Raw genomic sequence first — 17,650 nt, 5'->3', positions numbered from 1 at the left:
AAGTGTTCCAATGTCATGTTTCACTGGTTCACAGGCCGAGTCTGGACAAGGCCGGGAAACAGAGAGACGGAAGGAAAGTAGGAAAAGGGAAAGTACCTTAGCCCCCACCCCCTCGCACAGTTGCCGGAGCACTAGCACTTGCCTCTCTTCTGAACAGGCGGTAGAAGAAGCCTCTCTTTGGTGGAGGGTTAGGCCGGTTCATGTCCAGGTCGGAGCACAGCGTCCCGTCAGTCTCGTAGACGTTGATTTCTTTGAAGCACTCCATCTCGATCATCTGGGCGGGACGACAGAAAGTTAGTCAAAACTTCTAGAATAGACTAGTGCCGTCAAAAATGACGCGTTAATTAAATCAATGGATTTGAAACGTTTAACTCGCTAAAAATCTTTTTACTAAATGAACGCAGTTTTATTTTCTTTTGTTTCATTTTTTTACTCCCTTACCGGAGCAGCACCATGTGCAACGTCTCCGGATGCACCGTGGAATAATATTAAGGCAGAAAGTTTGACTTTAAAAAGTTCCCTGACGGCTGATTGAGAAAGTGAAAGTCATTCGCTTTACTTTGTAAAGCTGAATTTAGTGACCACATAAGTAATTCTGCAGCAAAACAGCAGGTTGGCATGTTGGCTGACATGAAGCCACCAAACTGCTAAAGCTGGAGGAAATATTTCTCCTCTTTCTCTCTTTCCCTGGCTCTCCTGTGTAGTGTGTGTGTGTGCGTGTGCGCGCGTGCGTGCGTGTGCGTGTGTGTGTATATATTAACTTTGTTTCTAGAAATATTCAAATTCTTAAAGTGGTGGACCTGCACTCTAACAAAACCCAGACTTACGTTAGATGTGGTTAGATGTGTATTAATTAATTGATGTTTTTATTATTTCCCTAATCTTGGAGAGAAACAGCATTTATGCAAAGCTAAAAGGACGTTATCAAAATAGTCTTTGAATTTAAATATAATCTGTGTGTTGAGTCGGCATTAATTCTGTGGTTTTCCCTCAATAAATATCCATTAAAAGCTTCAGTCTTCATTAGAAAAACAATGCGATTAATCACAATTAGTTACAGAAAATTGTGCAATTAATTAGTACTTTTTCTTTTTAATCGATTGACAGCACTATAATATACATGACAGTACAAATAAAAACACCATGCAATTTTCAGTTTTATTGTGTTTTGTCCTAGTGCGGGGGTGGGGGTCCAAGAGTGCTCTCATATTCAACACTGAAGGTATTTCTTAATAAACTGTAGCTGTGTATTTGGAGTTCTTTCCTCTGGTTTGAAGATGATGTTTCTCTGATTATAAGATGAATTTCATGTTCAAGTGGGTTTAACCAGCTTTAATTAATGGCATCTGGACAGGGACACATGTTTAATACTGCAAACGCTTCCAATGTAATATACACGGTCCACAACCTTCTTTTTTTTTTTTTTTTTTATGCAATTACATACACAAAGTCTTGAGCAGCAACGCTGTGCATTACAGCGCCAGAGCTACACATGTTGCTCACAGGTATTTCTGTGCTCTGCATCTGTCCCTGACATCATCTGTGCAGGCAGAGTGTGCAGTACCTCATTCTGCCAGGGGATGGAGACACTGCCCGTGACAAACTTGTGGTAGAAGTCGTCATCTGTGGGGTCCAGGTTGACGCCTTTGACAGTGGAGAATTGCTCGATGTCCAGCACATCTTTACAATACACGGCGCGAGGCTGCCGGAGGACAAGCGAAGACAGAGAACGAGTGAGACACGATGCAATACTTACAAATATCTTTTAAAAAGCAATTAGGTTGTGTTTTTTGGACAAATTTACATGTTTACTTAAAAAAAAGTGCTTCTGATTATGCTCATAATTAGAATTTTTGTGCAATTTCTGTTTCCAATTGTTGAGTTTATTAAAAAAAAAAAATTATTTAACAGAAGCCTTTCGTAAACTAACAAATAAATACCTGGTTCTCTCTTCTGACTTAGCACGCAAGTCTTATGCTCATATTTTCTTTATACGGTATCTAAATAAAAAAATAAAAGGAACATACACAGAACTTTTTAAGTGCAAATAGCTTTCAAAACAAAATCGAAAAATATTTAGTTGTGGGCCAGAAGTGTGAGAGTCAAACGCCAGAAAAGGGGCGCGAGCCAGCAGTTTGAGACCCTAGCTTTATGTGTTTTAAAGGTATTTATCGTATACAGGTAACCGGAATCACCTCCTTTTAGAAATCCAATCAAAAGTGTTAAAAAAATTGTGAATGGGCTTGACGAATACTATACAGTACATTCAACATTTAATTTATTTTTTTAAAAAGTAAAAACTACTGAAAACTACAGGTTTGCCCGTAGAAACAAGTTACATTTATTTTCAAATACAAAAGACTAATAAGTCTGTACTACTGTGTGCTGTACTACTCTTGTAAATAACAGATTGTATTGTATCACACTATTACTCAGTAATGTATAAGGGAATTTTAAAAAGGGGCTAAAGCCCATGTAGAGAAATTTTAACTACAAACGCAGGAAAATGTGTAGGTTTGGTCACGTTTACGTCACTTGGTTTGAAGTATGATTTAATAATTGGCTTGTGGTGGGTGGATCGAAGTACAGAAATGTCTCTTCAACAACCCTGAGGTTGAAATTCTCGATTTATTTTCACAAGATCTCCCATGAAAGCTCAACATTACTTGTTGTTTACTAAAGTTTTTTTTTGTACTTTTCCCACCTCTGGAGGCAAATCATGCAAAACAAACCTGAAATACCCAAGATCAGATGTTGGACTTTCATGGACATCATGCCTGAGGACTCGTAGCCGCAACTTCTTCTTCTGTGTGGCCCTACTGACCCGAATATTCCGAAATAGAAAGGCAGATAACACTATCTACTTCCAACTATTGATTTAACCTGTCAGGTCGGTCACTCTCCCTCACTCGCTCTATTTACGACACTGGAAAAAGGCAACGGTTCTGGCTTTTTTAATCCCTGCATATGAAAATACACTCTACAATCTACATGTAGTGTGACTACCATCGCCTGAATGATCGCCGTGAAGACGTGCCGGCTGAAGTGACGCCACAGAAATGACACGCTTGCATCTGAGCGGCCCTGCTGACCGCCCGGATCACAAGTCGTTTGTTTACTTGTGACAAGGGTATTTCCTGTGTACATGCAGCCTGCTGCTGCTGTGAATCCGGTGTGTGGCTCTTACATCTGGGCTGAAGGGAGGGTCCAGCATGTTGGCCTCTAGCCGTTTGAAGTTGATGTTCCTGAAGATGGGGTGCTGCTTGACCTCGATGGCCCCGCGGCCCTGACAGCCCAGTCTCTCCTTGGGGTCCTTGGCCAGGAGCTGGGACACAAGCGGGAGGAAGAGGAGGAGAAGATTTAAAAGGCGGCGGTCTCGGGCAGATATTTTATCGCTTCACATATTTGCCACGAGAAAGAGAACATTAAAGAAAGCCTCTGTTGAAGACGGCTTCTCTCGTCATAAATCACATGCAAAGTCTGGAAGAGGGGCTTCCTGTGATGTTGGATAACTCCTGACAGCTTTATGACTAATCCATCTGGTTCAGTGTATACACCACACACACACACACACACACGTCCATATTTTGTATGTAATCCTGTTGACTTTATGTATCTGACCCCCACGTAATCTAATAAAGACCATAGAAATCCGAACACTCTGAAGTTAATGCAGCGCTATCATGGAGGGGCCTCACAGAGCATCTCTGTGAGGAGTTCGCAGTATTATTGCCGCCACAGCACGTCCGGCAGAGCAGGCTTTACCAAGTGGACGGGGGATGTTTGACAGCTAAGCTACGAGCAAACACCCACTCGGGCCCTGTTGTCACCCCAATGCCAACGGCTTTCACAATCAACAAACGGACGGCGAGTCACTTTCACCACGTCTCACTCTCCCTTTTCAACTTCCCCGTTTGCCTCTCTCGTCGTTGCACAACTCTTGGCCCAATTACGCCAGCATCCATGAAGATTTTCGCTCTCACCCTCTCCCTTTTTGACAACTCGCATCACTCGTCTATTTTTGGCGGCGGTAATAGTCATTTCCCTGGCAGGGCAGAGGCAGTGTCCCCCTCCCACCACCGCCCCTCCCCCCGCATTCAGTCTTGATTCTTATTATCTTTTGCGCATTTCTCACTGAAACCTTTCTTCGCTCTGTTTCCCCAACTCCTCCTCTCCCTGGGGAGCCTTTAAATCTGTTGAACCGTGGGTCAAAATGTTCCACCACGTCACACACACACACACACACACACACACACACACACACACACACACACACACACACACACACACACACACACACACACACACACACACACACACACACACACACACACACACACACACACACACACACACACACACACACACACACACACACACACACACACACACACACACACACACACACACACACACACACACACACACACACACACACACACACACACACACACACACACACAACGTCCCATCGCCTGCTGCTCGGGAAGCTCAATGACGAACAGAGGAGCTGAAAGAGAGCCGATACAAACAACATTTTCTCTTAAACTGAACAAAAGCTTCCAATCCACAGTCAGAAAGTTACAAGTAGGGCATGGATTAAGCCAATGGTGCGTTTTAAAACTTTTGCTTTTCATTTCAAAGACATCTTCGACCTCAGACTGTGTCAACAAGCGTTCATTCCAACGCACACTGATCACTCTATATCTTCTAACATAGATTTAATACAAAATTAGAAAACTTCACAAAGTCACGTAGTCAAGTATTTCATATTCTTGTTTTATCCGGACTGAGTTGAGGGAGTTGGTTCCAATCCCAGGTGACAACAGGTGAAACACGTTGAGAATAAAATAGAAATACTTTATTAATCCCAGAGGGAAATTCTATTAAACCACTAGAGGCGGCTGCCATGTAAGGCGCTCCAGCCATCCACTGAATGGCAGTTTGAGGTTCAGAGTCTTGTTCAAAGACACTTGGACAATGGGGAATCGAACCTGCAACCTTCTGACTGAAAGACAAAAACTCTACCAAATGAGCCACAGTTAAACAACATTCAAATGGCCTGAAAGGTGCATCTTAGGTCAAAAAGTAACTTCCAATCAGCCATAAATGTTAAATGGACTGTAAATGCTTTGCATATAATGCTCAAGCAGTTTAAGGGACCCACTAATGTTTTCAAGTGAACATGCTAAATGTTTGTAGCGTTTTGAGTGTCTGTTTATACGCCAATGGTGCTCAGAGCCACTGAAAACGCAACTTTTTGAAAACGGCTCCCAAGGTGGAACTTTTCAAACACTCCGTCGTCATGTAGACAGGAGGGAAAAAAACGCAACATTCTTAAAAACTGCTCATGCACAGTCTCTGTGTAGACGGAGGAAACGCTGCTATTGCGCATGCGCACCACGGCCATAGTATATAGTTCCTCTGCACCTGGGCAAGTAGATGGACAATAACAATGATGGCGGCGTCCAGAGCGTCACGACTCCCAGTCCATATTCTCCTGGGACTTGGTAGCTTTATAGCTCAGTCAACCGTAATACCAATCTAATTTAGCCGTCTGTCCATACGAATGCTCACCATTGTGAATGTTTATAGCGTTTAATTACAAAAACAAAGAACGTCACAAACTGGTGGCTCTACGTGAAAACAACCTTGTTTTCGGTGTTCCTGCCATCTACGTGTAAACGGACATCATTTTCAAAACATCGCGGCGTAAAACACTAAACTTTTGTGAAATGAAAAAAGAAGAAAGGTGCTTTTTCACTCGAATCGTCATAAAAACGGGGCCTTGACGTGATTTACAACCATTCTCACACACACTCGTACACCGATGTCGACAGCTGCCTCGCAAGCTGCTCTCACACCAACACGGACAAGACGACATGAGGAATCAAACTCCAACCACACAACAGCTCCGACTGGGATGAAGTGGTCGTAGCAGAGGGAACTCTGTGGACCAGCGTCGCTTCCTCACCTGTCTGCAGATGTCTTTCGCCTCCTCGGAGAACTTATCGGAGTATTCCTCCGGGTCTTCGCGCACTCGTCTGTCCACCTCCTCCCGCTTGACGCGCTCCTTGCGCTTGCGGAAGGGCGACTGGCCCTGGATCATCTCGAAGATCAGACATCCCAGCCCCCACCAGTCCGGGCTGAAGGTGTAGCTCTCGTTCTGGATCACCTCCGGAGCTGGACGAGGACAGGATATCAGAGCAGTCATTCAACGGTAGAGGCTGAAAACAAATTATGCGAAGAAGGACGTCGCTGAGGAAAAAGGCCATCAGAAGGCCAAACGGGATTAAAATTCTCACCCATGTATCCCACTGTGCCCACTCTCCCTCGTATCGTCTCTGCTTCGGGGATCTGAACAGCCAGGCCCAGGTCTGAAATCCGGATGTGTCCTGAACAAAACCAAAACAGCAGTTGCATTAAGTACACGCAGAACACCCAGTTTAAGAAGTGCAAAGGTCAAAGCCATCGTCTTGACAATGGAAGAAAGAGGAATGTGAGAGTCGAGGAGATAAGTGCACGACATTCCTCTATTTCCAGATAAGACGGTGAATAAATGTTACGGCCATATGACTCAGAGGAGAGCGTGACGTGAAGAAGTTGAAGGGATGACTTTCTAGCTCGGGAGAGACGGAAAGACACAGAGCTGCTTGTTGTGCTCATTTCAAATAAACAGCTTCCTTGTTTTGTGCAGTTAGAGCTGCACCTCGCAATACAAATGTGCACAACGAGTTGAATCTACTGGCGTGTGGACACACAGTAACCCACTGCTTGATTACAAATGAAACAAGGCTTGGCACGTACCACGGTCATCCAGAAGGATGTTCTCCGGTTTCAGATCTCTGCAAAAGGACAAAAAGCAAACACATCAGGGAGCAGCTATGATCCTGTGGTAAAAATAGACGCTGAGAACAAGGATCTACCAAAAACCAGCCCAGGGTAAATATTTCTTCTCCTTTTCATTCCGTTGTCCTTTATTGCCCCCAAAACGTCTGCAGTCTCATGTAAACCATTGGGACGTTTAATCTGTACACATAATTATTAGTTGTTTGTCTTTTTGTGTTTTATTGCATAGATGTGAATAAGACTGACTTCGCTTCAAAACGTCAGCACTTTTCTTTCATTTAAAACATCTAAAAGTCATTTTTATTGGAAGGTTTCAACTGAGTCGATCTTGATTGCTTTTGATCTTAGGTGGAAAAAAAACAAAAAAAAAACAAAAAACTTGGCTATTTATTACAATGGCTACAAAACCTAAGAGCTGTGGTAAGAAGCTACTTGCCAAATGCGACCGCAGTGCCAACTGTGGGACTTACCGTAACACATGTAAGGATCAAGGAACACGCTCTGTGTTTATAAGAACATGGGCCATGTGTATGTGGGCGCGTGAGTCTTCTAAGAACACGGGTGTTTATGTTAGCATTACTCCCAGGCTCCACTGGGCCCGACAGGGGCAGTACACCTCAGAGAAACCAGTGCATCATTAATCCAGTCACACTTCATCATCCAGGACTTTCCTTCCCGGGTTCATCCCACCGTCACACTCCTGCAGAATAAATCTCCTCATAACAGCCTGGCCGGGACAAATAGTTGTACACCGGAGTTAGTTTATGGTTTGTTTCAAGCCTCTTCATTATCGTGGCGCGTCAGCAACAGAGCTGTTTACTTCATCATTGCGTCCAGAAAAATACTGGACTGGCAGTCAAAAGCCGAAGCATCTCGGATCTGTCGCATTCACCTAGAAAACTGGAGCGAGTATCCCATTTGGGGCATGTTTCTATTACTGCAGACCAAGTATGGCGAGAAGATTACTCGCTACACTGAAGTGAAATAAAGCTACGGTGATACCGACGAGCTAAATCCTGGCTTCCTTCGGGTTTGGCCACAGATGATCATCTTCTACTGTTACAGCAACCACCTTCTGAGGTCTTGCTCTTCTCCTCCTGTCTGGCAGCTCCAACATCCTCTCCCTCTACTATATCCACTCTCTCTCCTCAGCAAACCACCTCAACCTGACCTTTCTCTCTGAACTGCTCAGCCCACGCTGCGACTCTGATCTATTCATCCTGATCACCTGCAGCTTCAGGCCAAAGGCAGAAACAGGTTCAGCTCGACTAGATATATACTGTATATTCATGGACCCAATAGTATTTGGAATTTGGTCAGGGAGGTAAATTTGACGAGCGTGTTTTCCCTCACATGCAGATGGAACTGCAGCATTGATCATCCTGATCCAGTAGCCGCTGTTCTTCCAAATAGATCTGAATTTCTTCCTCAGCGCTGGCCGTCATGCTTTCAGCCCACAATTTGGTTTTCTTCATCACGGTAACCGTTTCTCTGCTTTTCTCCTGTCGCTTGCAAGTTTCTCAAACACTCTAGACTCTTTCTGCTCTCTTATAGTTTTCTGATGTATCAACAATTAAGTTTAAGTTCTGCGGTGTAGCCTTTTGATTTCAGGGAGTTTCTCTTGCAGTACAAACCGCATAAATAGGCACACACACACACACACACACAAAAAGTGTAATTTATAGTGCAACAGGGGTGTCAAACATAACCGGTCTGCAAAAGGTTCCAATCTGGCCCAGCAACCCAACAAAAATTGCAAATATTTCAAAGAAAAAGTTTTTTTTTCTTTTTCTTTTTCTTAGTAGTTGTAATAGTTTATTGGGTCAACCAAATGCAAAATGCAGCAACAGAAAATGCGACAATAAAAAGAAAGGGTAAACAAACCGAGGAAGACCAAAGGGTTTAGGCTTAAGTTTAACTTATATTGCCTAACCCTGTACATAATAAACAAAGTTTCTGCAATTGGTGTGACAAAAAACAAAAACAACAATAAAAACTTGCATTTTCTTTGCCATTCCAAAATTACCAACTGTCCTCTCAGGGAACGCAGTTGCTTTTAATCTCGTCCCTTCTGAACTGGATATCTTTTCAACCCAGAACCCCTGAGCCCATATCAACTCTCACTATGTTTGAATAGTTTTTGGATACGAGCTGGAAGGTTCTGATGATGAGCCTTATACATTAAGAGCTCGTGTATTAAGGCTGACAATGTCGTGTATTTTTAGTGTCTTGGATACGGCAAACAGAGGATTTGTTGGAGCATGATAAATCAGTTTGATTTATGATTGTAATGGCCTTTTTCTGCAGTAAAAAAATAGGTTCAGTGTTTGATTTATAATTATTTCCCCATAGTTCACATAGGGAAGAATAAGGGAGTTTAATTATATTAAATTGAGTGAATTGTTATTTATTAGTGATCTAATTTTGCGAATATTTCTAGCTCATTTTCTCTTCAGAATATTTATATGTGGCTTCCAGCTGAGCTTTTCATCAAAAAGTGATTCCTCAGAATTTAATTACCTGCACTTGTTGAATTTGTTCACTATGAATTTTAATATGGGTTTGACTGTTAGTATCCGTTTCCAAATATGTCATGTTTAATCTTTGTCAACTTTGTTATTATCAAACCAGGTTTTTAATACCGTGAGCTCTTTTTCTACCGTGTCTATGAGCATATGCAGGTCTTTTCCGGAGCAATAGAGAACGCCGCAAAGTCATGTCGTCAGGGTGAGTTTGTGAAAACCTGCATAATGCAGCAGCTATAAGAGACTTTTTTTTTTTTTGTACTTTTCACTATATTTTCCACCAGAAGGTTTCATTTTCATCGGCTTTATGTTGAGATTGTAGTCATTTTCAGTCGTAATTGTTTAGCTTTGTGACATTTCCATCACATATATGCTACGCCATAAAGAAAACAATCGAAATCCAAAGATTATTATGGCACTATTTAACCCATTAAAGAGAAAATTGGACTGCATGTGGCCCCTGAACTAAAATGTGTTTGATACGTCCGGTGGACGGCATGAAAGGTGGCAGATTTCTCGCTTTAGTTGGTTCTTGGCTTGTTGCTGCAGTGAACTGACGTCTGTCCTTACCTGTAGACTATTCTCTCACGGTGCAGGTCCTCAAGGCCACAGCAAATCTCAGCAGCATAGAAGATGGCCCGTTGCTCATCAAAGCCAGAGTTGCCCATGTTGTAGATGTGAAACTTTAAGTCTCCGCCATTCATTATGGTCAGAACCAGGCACAGCGCATCCTTGGTCTCATAGGCATAAGCTAGACTAACCTGCAGGAGGAGGGGTGAAGTGAGGGAGCAGGCGAGAAGAGAGGAACCGGTGGAGAGGAGGGGCAAAACAGACGGGAAGAAGGAGGAGGAGAGGTAAGAGAAAGGATGGCTCGAGGAACAGGAATGCTTCATTTGGTTTGCTTTAAACAACAAGCACTCATCACACGCAAATGTACACAAAAGAACACAAAGACACGTGACAGATAATTTATCGTATTTCCGTCACTCGTTCCCATAATCCCCCCGGGTCAGTGACACGCGGGCCATGGCGTGTGTATGTGTTATTGCGCACATGCAGGATGTTGCTGCCAATGGGAGGAATCCCATCTGCTCTGGAGCGAGGAGTTAGAAACAAGCCACAACAGGGGATCTGAGATATTCTTATGGGCCAAGTAAACACACACACACACACACACACACACACGGTACCCAAACAGCTTAGAGCCAAATCAAACAGCCTTCCATGCAAACAATCACGTTTATGCATTAGCAAAAGACTTTTGCTGCCCACTGTTTGTTCCTACACCTTCCAATCAGAATCGAATTCTGCAGCTCTAGTAACGGCTGGATCGGACCACACAGGTCATCTTCCACTCCCAGCATGCTTCAAAGAGCCTCAGCCACTCATCATCAAACTATTTTCAGCCCTTTTGATGGATACTGAACACTTCAGACGGGAAACACGCCAAGTTAGCTTTGAATCCCGACACCTCATACATCACCTTTTAGTGGTCATAATGTTGTGCCTGATGAACGTATACTCCTTTCTTTCTGAACCTTGACGGCAAGATTCATAGCAGCAGTATTGTTTATTTTTATTAGGGCGGTTCTGATGTTAAAGAGGACTTAACAGCTGGAACTTGTTTCTAATTCCAAATTAAATTAATAAAATGTCGAAAACGCTGATCTTTGCACTCGTTCGCTTCAATCACAGCAACGACGCAGACATGATATTCCTTTGTAAGGTAATGAACAACATGGCCAGTTATTTAAAGTAAGTCAGACTTGTTTTATTGGCGGATTTTTTATTTTTTTAATTCAGGTGTTTTTGTCAGATTGCCAAAAGTACGGGAAAAAAATCCCCCCCCAAAAAATGACTGCAGTCCAAATGTGGATCAAAGTGTGGCTGCATTATCTCTTCCTCACCTCCTCGCGTACATACACACACCCACACGGTGAAAACATGTGAGAGCCGATGGGTTAAATATACAGTCAGCTAACAGTATGCATCGACTAATGGTATGCAGGGATGACAAAAAGCTAAAGAAGATGAAGAGCGAGAGAGAGAGAGAAACGAGGGGATTGAGAGAGCACTTGACTCTTCTCTTTGCTGCTGCTGTTTGGTCAGTGTTGCTAGGCAACAGAGCTGCTCTCGTAGGTAGAGAGGCACATGAAGAGTCATCAGTTCTGCCTGCAGCACACACACACACACACACACACACACACACACACACACACACACACACACACACACACACACACACACACACACACACACACACACACACACACACACACACACACACACACACACACACACACACACACACACACACACACACACACACACACACACACACACACACACACACACACACACAATCATGTGCCAGTCCCAGGTGACAAAAGCAGCAAGTCTGAGGTTCTGTAACCAACCCACTCGTGTGTGTGTGTGTGTGTGTGTGTGTTCCGAATACACATGCTTCTGGAATGACTCATTCAAAACAAGGACGCACAACACAGCTCACACTGCATCAGAAAGCAACTAATCCAACACGGTACCACACACACACACACACGCACAGAGTACACACATACACTCACAGGACAAAACACGCGCACGCACACGCACACACACACACGCCAATATCACAGTTACACATTCTTCTAAAGTATTTCAGCACAAACAGACAAAGTACAAACACATTCAAACATTTACATCGTTCCTGTGCCAACAATTAAATATGAGCTTTCACTTCATTCTGTCGTCTTTTTTTTTTTAATTAAAGGAAACGGCACCAAGCTAAAGCTGAGCACCTGAGCTGTGTGTGTGTGTGTGTGTGTGTGTGTGTGTGTGTGTGTGTGTGTGTGTGTGTGTGTGTGTGTGTGTGTGTGTGTGTGTGTGTGTGTGTGTGTGTGTGTGTGTGTGTGTGTGTGTGTGTGTGTGTGTGTGTAGGCAGGAAATGGAAAGAGAGGCAGAAATTATGAGTTTTCCAATTGAGTCCTGATGTCAACCCACGGTGGTTAAAAGTCAAACATTTCCGTTATCAGGCTGGATGAAGGTAAAGAATGAAGAAGACATCCGGATTGTAAGATTTGTTACACAGTCAGAGATGGATGGATGGATGGATGGATGGATGGATGGATGGATGGATGGATGGATGGATGGATGGATGGATGGATGGATGATGGATGGATGGATGGATGGATGGATGGATGGAACACCATCACAAACACCTTTGGGTGATTTAGTGACTTTGTTATTGTGTAAACCTTGTGTAATCCTGGAATTAAAAACTATGCATTTTCACGTGAAACGTTGTCGTGTAAACGGGGCCTTAATTCAACCCTCCCAGAAGAAGCTGAGGTAAAAAAGTCAATCTCGGTTTCCTACTATGTCATGCTTCTTTGTTTGAATGCATGGATTTTATTTCATATTGACTCTGAATATACGCTGGCAACATTATAAAGACTTTCGGGATTTAAGACGGAAGTGATCTGTCTTTCTAACTTTAAAACGTGCTGGTCTGAAGAGAAATGTCCACAACAGAGACTCACTGCTGCCACCTAATGCACAAAAGCAGCATGACTTGAACTGTACACACTGCACCTTTAAGGAGACACGATACACAATCATCAAAAAGTTTACCAGACCCTTAAATCAACGCAACACTCGTATCAACAAAAAGCATAAAATCAGACAATATTGTGAGATCAAAATTAAACAACAATCATAACAAATACATTGACAAATGACTGAAGGCTCCAAAATGCTGCAAAAGTCTTAACTGGCATGTTTACAACAGAACAGACATGGTCTGAAAATTTAACTGTACAGTTGGAGTTTGCTTTTAAACAGATTTAAAACTATGAACAGAACCTTTAAAATTGATCGATCAACATTTCAGTCACACAAGAAAAAGATTTTTTGTGAGTGAACAAGATCAATTTGAACATTTTATTTTTAAATTAAGATAAAATTCTGTATTTTCATAATATTTTCTCATTTGTCAATACATAATTTTATGTTACATTTTGAATGAATAAACCTGTCTTTATTATTATTATCATCATCATAATTACTATTACCAATGATCCCTTAAAGAATTTCTATTCTGTTCCATTGATAAATTGTATCTCCTTTCTAAGAGTGGTCTGGTGGTTTATTCTGACATTTCGTTGCTACTTTTACTCGTTGATAAAGTTTTTTTTTGTGAAAATATTTCTGGCTGACACAGGAAAAAATACCTTATTTAAATGCAATAGGCAGCCATAAAAATAACTGTTGCTCATATAAAGTTTGAGTTCCTGAATTCAAAATAAGAAAACAAAAAAATAAAATGATGATTTGATTTAGATTTTTAAAAGTGGGTAAACAATATTGTTGAAAATAAAATTGATATCAATTCAGAATTCAACAATATTTCAATAAAAACATGTTAATTCAGAAAACATTAAAGAAAATATTTTTTTAAAACAAAAAAACTGCAGAATTGTTTTTCAACAAAAACAGAACTTATGTTTCAGTTATTTTATCTACAACTCTTACAGGTTGATTTAGAATCATTGTTGCATTAAAAATTTTCTTTCATTCAGAATAATCAAATTTGTGGGGGGAGTTAATATCAATTTTTTTCTTGCGTGAATGAAAAATATTTCTGTACTTTATTCTGAAGGGCACATGTAAATAACATCCAATGGACACCTTCACTAACATGCCATCAAGTTTTACTTGCAGGATCCTGAAGCCACGATCAACAACACACACACACACGCACACACACGCACACGCCCATGCACGCACACACACACACAGACAAACAGATATTGTGTTGAAAGGTTGAATAAGAAAAAGGTAGTACTTACTACAAAACTACTGTTAACTTTTTCTAAAATGCGTTTTTCGTTTAGTGCCATTGCTTCACCTTTTCTTTTCTTCACTCGCTTCTTTTCCAGCTTTTTACAGGCGTACATCTTACCGGTGGCACGTACTTGGCAGGCACAAACCTGGAAAACAGGCAGCGAAGGAACGTGATCACACTCGCATTATAAACACTTTTTATATAAAAAAATAAAAAAATAAAAAAATAACTCCACTAATGGAAGTTAAAGTGTCACATCACAGAATCCTCCACCTCGTGTCACTGGAGTGAAGGCAGAAACTTTGCTGTATTAACTACCTGCTAGAGGTCAATCATTAACAGCTCAGTCCCAAATGCGACGCGGTTTTAATAAGCACAACAACACAAGCGTGAACAAGGATCATTCAGAGCTTATTTCTGGACGTCTGAGACACTCACCTCGCCAAATCCACCTTTTCCGAGTACTCTATAATGTCTGAAGGTGTTTTTGGTTACTGGTTGTCTGCGGAGGGGAGAGAAGAGACGACAGAAAAAAGGAGAAAATAAATGGGACTTTTACAGATCGTGTGACGTCGCAGACAGAGTAATGGTCTAATGTATTATTAATTCACCCTGATGACTGCTGTTTCCACCCCGCTCCGCTCGCCCAGCCATTATGCAAAGCGACATCAATTATTAACCACTCGCACAGAAACAGTGATGGGCAGCACCACCCTTGTGTTTTAGTGCAAACATCACTCCTGCTGCTGGCCTGTATATACTACCATGTTTATTTCCTCTGGGGTTTTATTAACAATTATTGTTTGAACACTGGCTGGTCGCTGCAGGAAGCGAGAGAGAGCAAGAGAGCGAGAGCGAGAGAGAGCGAGAGAGAGCGAGAGAGAGAGAGAGAGAGAGAGAGAGAGAGAGAGACTGAGCTCTGCCCTAAGCAAACACGCAGAATGAAGGACAATAACCTGAATAGGAAATAGTCGACGCACACGTAATCACAGTTGTCATTTGGAGCACAATGGCTGGCAAGTTTTGACTGAGGGTGTAATCTGCAGCGACTACCCACCTCTCCAACCATTTCCACTGCAGGAAGCGTGAGAAGTACATGGACTCCTGGTAAGAGGAAAATGGAGCTCCACTCAGATAATCACGAACTATTCTGGAGGGAGGGAAGGAGGAAGGGAGATCGTTTTAATAACATTATAAGCATGTTAAAATGACAACCAAGAGAAAAACAATCAAACGTACATTTATTCAATTCCTGTGAGTAGTTATAGAAAAAGAAAAAGACAGATTTATGGCATTATTTCTCTTGATTTAACCAGTTCTAGTCATCGCATAAAATACACATATTAGGAGCAGCGGGCAGATGGAGGGTCTGGATTCAAATCGGTGATCCTCCAAACACAAGCTTGCTTCTCTGACTTCTAGACCAAGGGTGTCAAACATGAGGCCCGCCGGGCAAAATTGGCCCAGAAGAGGCTCCGTTCTGGTCAAACAACCAAGAAAATGGTAAAAAAATAAATAAATAAAAAAATTCAAATAACACCTTTTTTTTTTTTTTTTTTTAAACAAATTTCCTAAGAGTAGTGAACAGAACTCAACAGTGAAACCTGAGCTGAGATATCCAAGATGTCGCCATGAAAGCTAGATTCCTCACTGCGGTCAAACGAGCCTCAAAGTCATGCTGTCAGGGCGAGTTTGTAAAAACACCCATAATGCAACAGCGATAAGACTTCTTTGACGTTTTACTGGATTTTGCACCAAAAGGTGTAATTAAAACGGGCTTAATGTTGAGATTGTTACTAATTTTAGTTAGTAATTGTTTTGGGGGGGAAACAGACATTTTCATAACATATACTCGGCGCTACAACAAAGAAAAACCTTAAAGTTTAAATTGAAATCATGGCACTATTTTACCGTCCTACCCCAGTCAAGATGGCACTGGACTGTATGCGGCCTGTGAAATAAAATGTGTGTGACAGCCCTGGTCAAGACCAAACATCAAGACAAAGTATAGTTATTTCTTTCAAAAAAAGCATCTTTGACATATCAAGCCACTGACATTGCAACCGCCCTGTAGTAGATGTTAGAAAAAAAATAAGTGTTTTTACACATTTTAACAAGCCAAACGGAATGTTTCTGCAGAAAAAGACACATCACATCTTCATGTTTGTTATCTGTGAGTTTGTGCCCCGGTTCAAAGCCGTTCTCCGTGCAAAGAAGGAAAAATCCTCACCGCTGTGAAGAATGACAAATGCCTTTGAATGGAGACATTCCACTCAGCTGAACCGGGAAACTGGATATTTTTGGTGGGGAATGCATCTTTTTTGTATTTATTTTTTTATAAGGGTTAAGTGGGACGTCTAATCTCAGAGTACCATCCCACGTGAGCGAGCGTGGGTAAACTTCTCCGATCGTATAAACCTGCAGACGCCTGCTGAGAGTCAACACAGTGACGCGACGACCTGCGCGGGGTCGCGAGGGGTCGCAGTCTCCTCGTCTCCCGGCCAGATGTCAGCCGTCACTCCACCGAGAGTTGTTAGAACATGACTTCTTGACACGAGTCTGTCAGCCTCGTATATCCAGAGCCCTTTTCAACGCCGCAGATGTTGTTTGACTTGAACGGATTTCCCTCTTTAGCACCGAGGTACCAAACGGTCTTCGGCCAAACTGAGCAGAGACCAACATGGAGTTCGTCTTTTCGCAGGGTTCGAGATTTCACAGGAAAGAGGAGAGAAGTCTCTCGAAATCCCTTGAATTTAATGCTTTAAATACCTAGAAGTATCAGTTTTCACTTTAAATACCATCTTCTGGAAACCATTTTCACCCAAACACATAACCAGAACTCTTTACAAATATAACCCTTAAATTTAATTTTCCACATGTAGTATAGATTTTTATTTATACATTTGTGGTGATTTCATAAATTCCCTTTTGTATCTCTATGTTTTTGGATTTGTAGTTTTTGCATGGTTTTATTCTTTTTTTTTGTCGCATGCTATATTTTGTCATGGTTTTATGGATGTAAAGCCTTTTGGGTTAGTTATTGAAAGTGGGAGCAAAACAAAATGACATTACATCAGGAAAAAAAAGGCAACTATTGTGCTCATCAGAATTTAGCAAATTCCTGAAATAATATACAAAACAAGTCCGATGACCTTATAAAAGGGACAGCTAAACCCGGAATATCAACGTTGTGTAAAAGTAGAAAATAACGGTCTGGAGTATAACCATGCGAGTGCGATGCTCCCAGTCTCATCACATTTAGACGTAAAGGAAACGGTTCACGTAGCCAGAGTGAAATCACATCAAACATCCCATCAATCTTACTACCGAAAATGGATTTTTAAACCTAAAACTCAGGTAGGGCTTTCTTCCACTGTGGAAGGTTTCTGCGGGTCAGAAGAGTTGCGCTCATCTCCAGCTGGACTTTTCTTGA

General features: G+C 41.9%; 1 protein-coding gene across 2 annotated transcripts in view; it reads right to left on the bottom strand.

The window, feature by feature from the left end:
- The window catches only part of grk4 (G protein-coupled receptor kinase 4), a 56,570-nt gene that overhangs the window by 1,444 nt on the left and 37,476 nt on the right, over positions 1-17,650 (bottom strand). The window contains exons 6-15 of one of the 2 annotated variants that reach the window (XM_080464148.1): positions 15,275-15,367; positions 14,656-14,719; positions 14,222-14,362; positions 9,945-10,135; positions 6,808-6,845; positions 6,306-6,395; positions 5,975-6,183; positions 3,188-3,325; positions 1,565-1,702; positions 143-274 (exon numbers count right to left, since the gene is read on the bottom strand). In XM_080464148.1, the coding sequence (XP_080320274.1) occupies positions 143-274; positions 1,565-1,702; positions 3,188-3,325; positions 5,975-6,183; positions 6,306-6,395; positions 6,808-6,845; positions 9,945-10,135; positions 14,222-14,362; positions 14,656-14,719; positions 15,275-15,367 (1,234 nt within the window). Of the gene's footprint in view, positions 1-96; positions 275-1,564; positions 1,703-3,187; positions 3,326-5,974; positions 6,184-6,305; positions 6,396-6,807; positions 6,846-9,944; positions 10,136-14,221; positions 14,363-14,655; positions 14,720-15,274; positions 15,368-17,650 lie in introns of both variants that reach the window. The other variant, XM_080464149.1, reaches the window with a different exon arrangement.

This window comes from Lipophrys pholis, assembly GCF_963383615.2.
Source record: "Lipophrys pholis genome assembly, chromosome: 5".
NCBI lineage: Eukaryota > Metazoa > Chordata > Actinopteri > Blenniiformes > Blenniidae > Lipophrys > Lipophrys pholis.
This window is presented reverse-complemented; position numbering and strand designations above follow the sequence as displayed.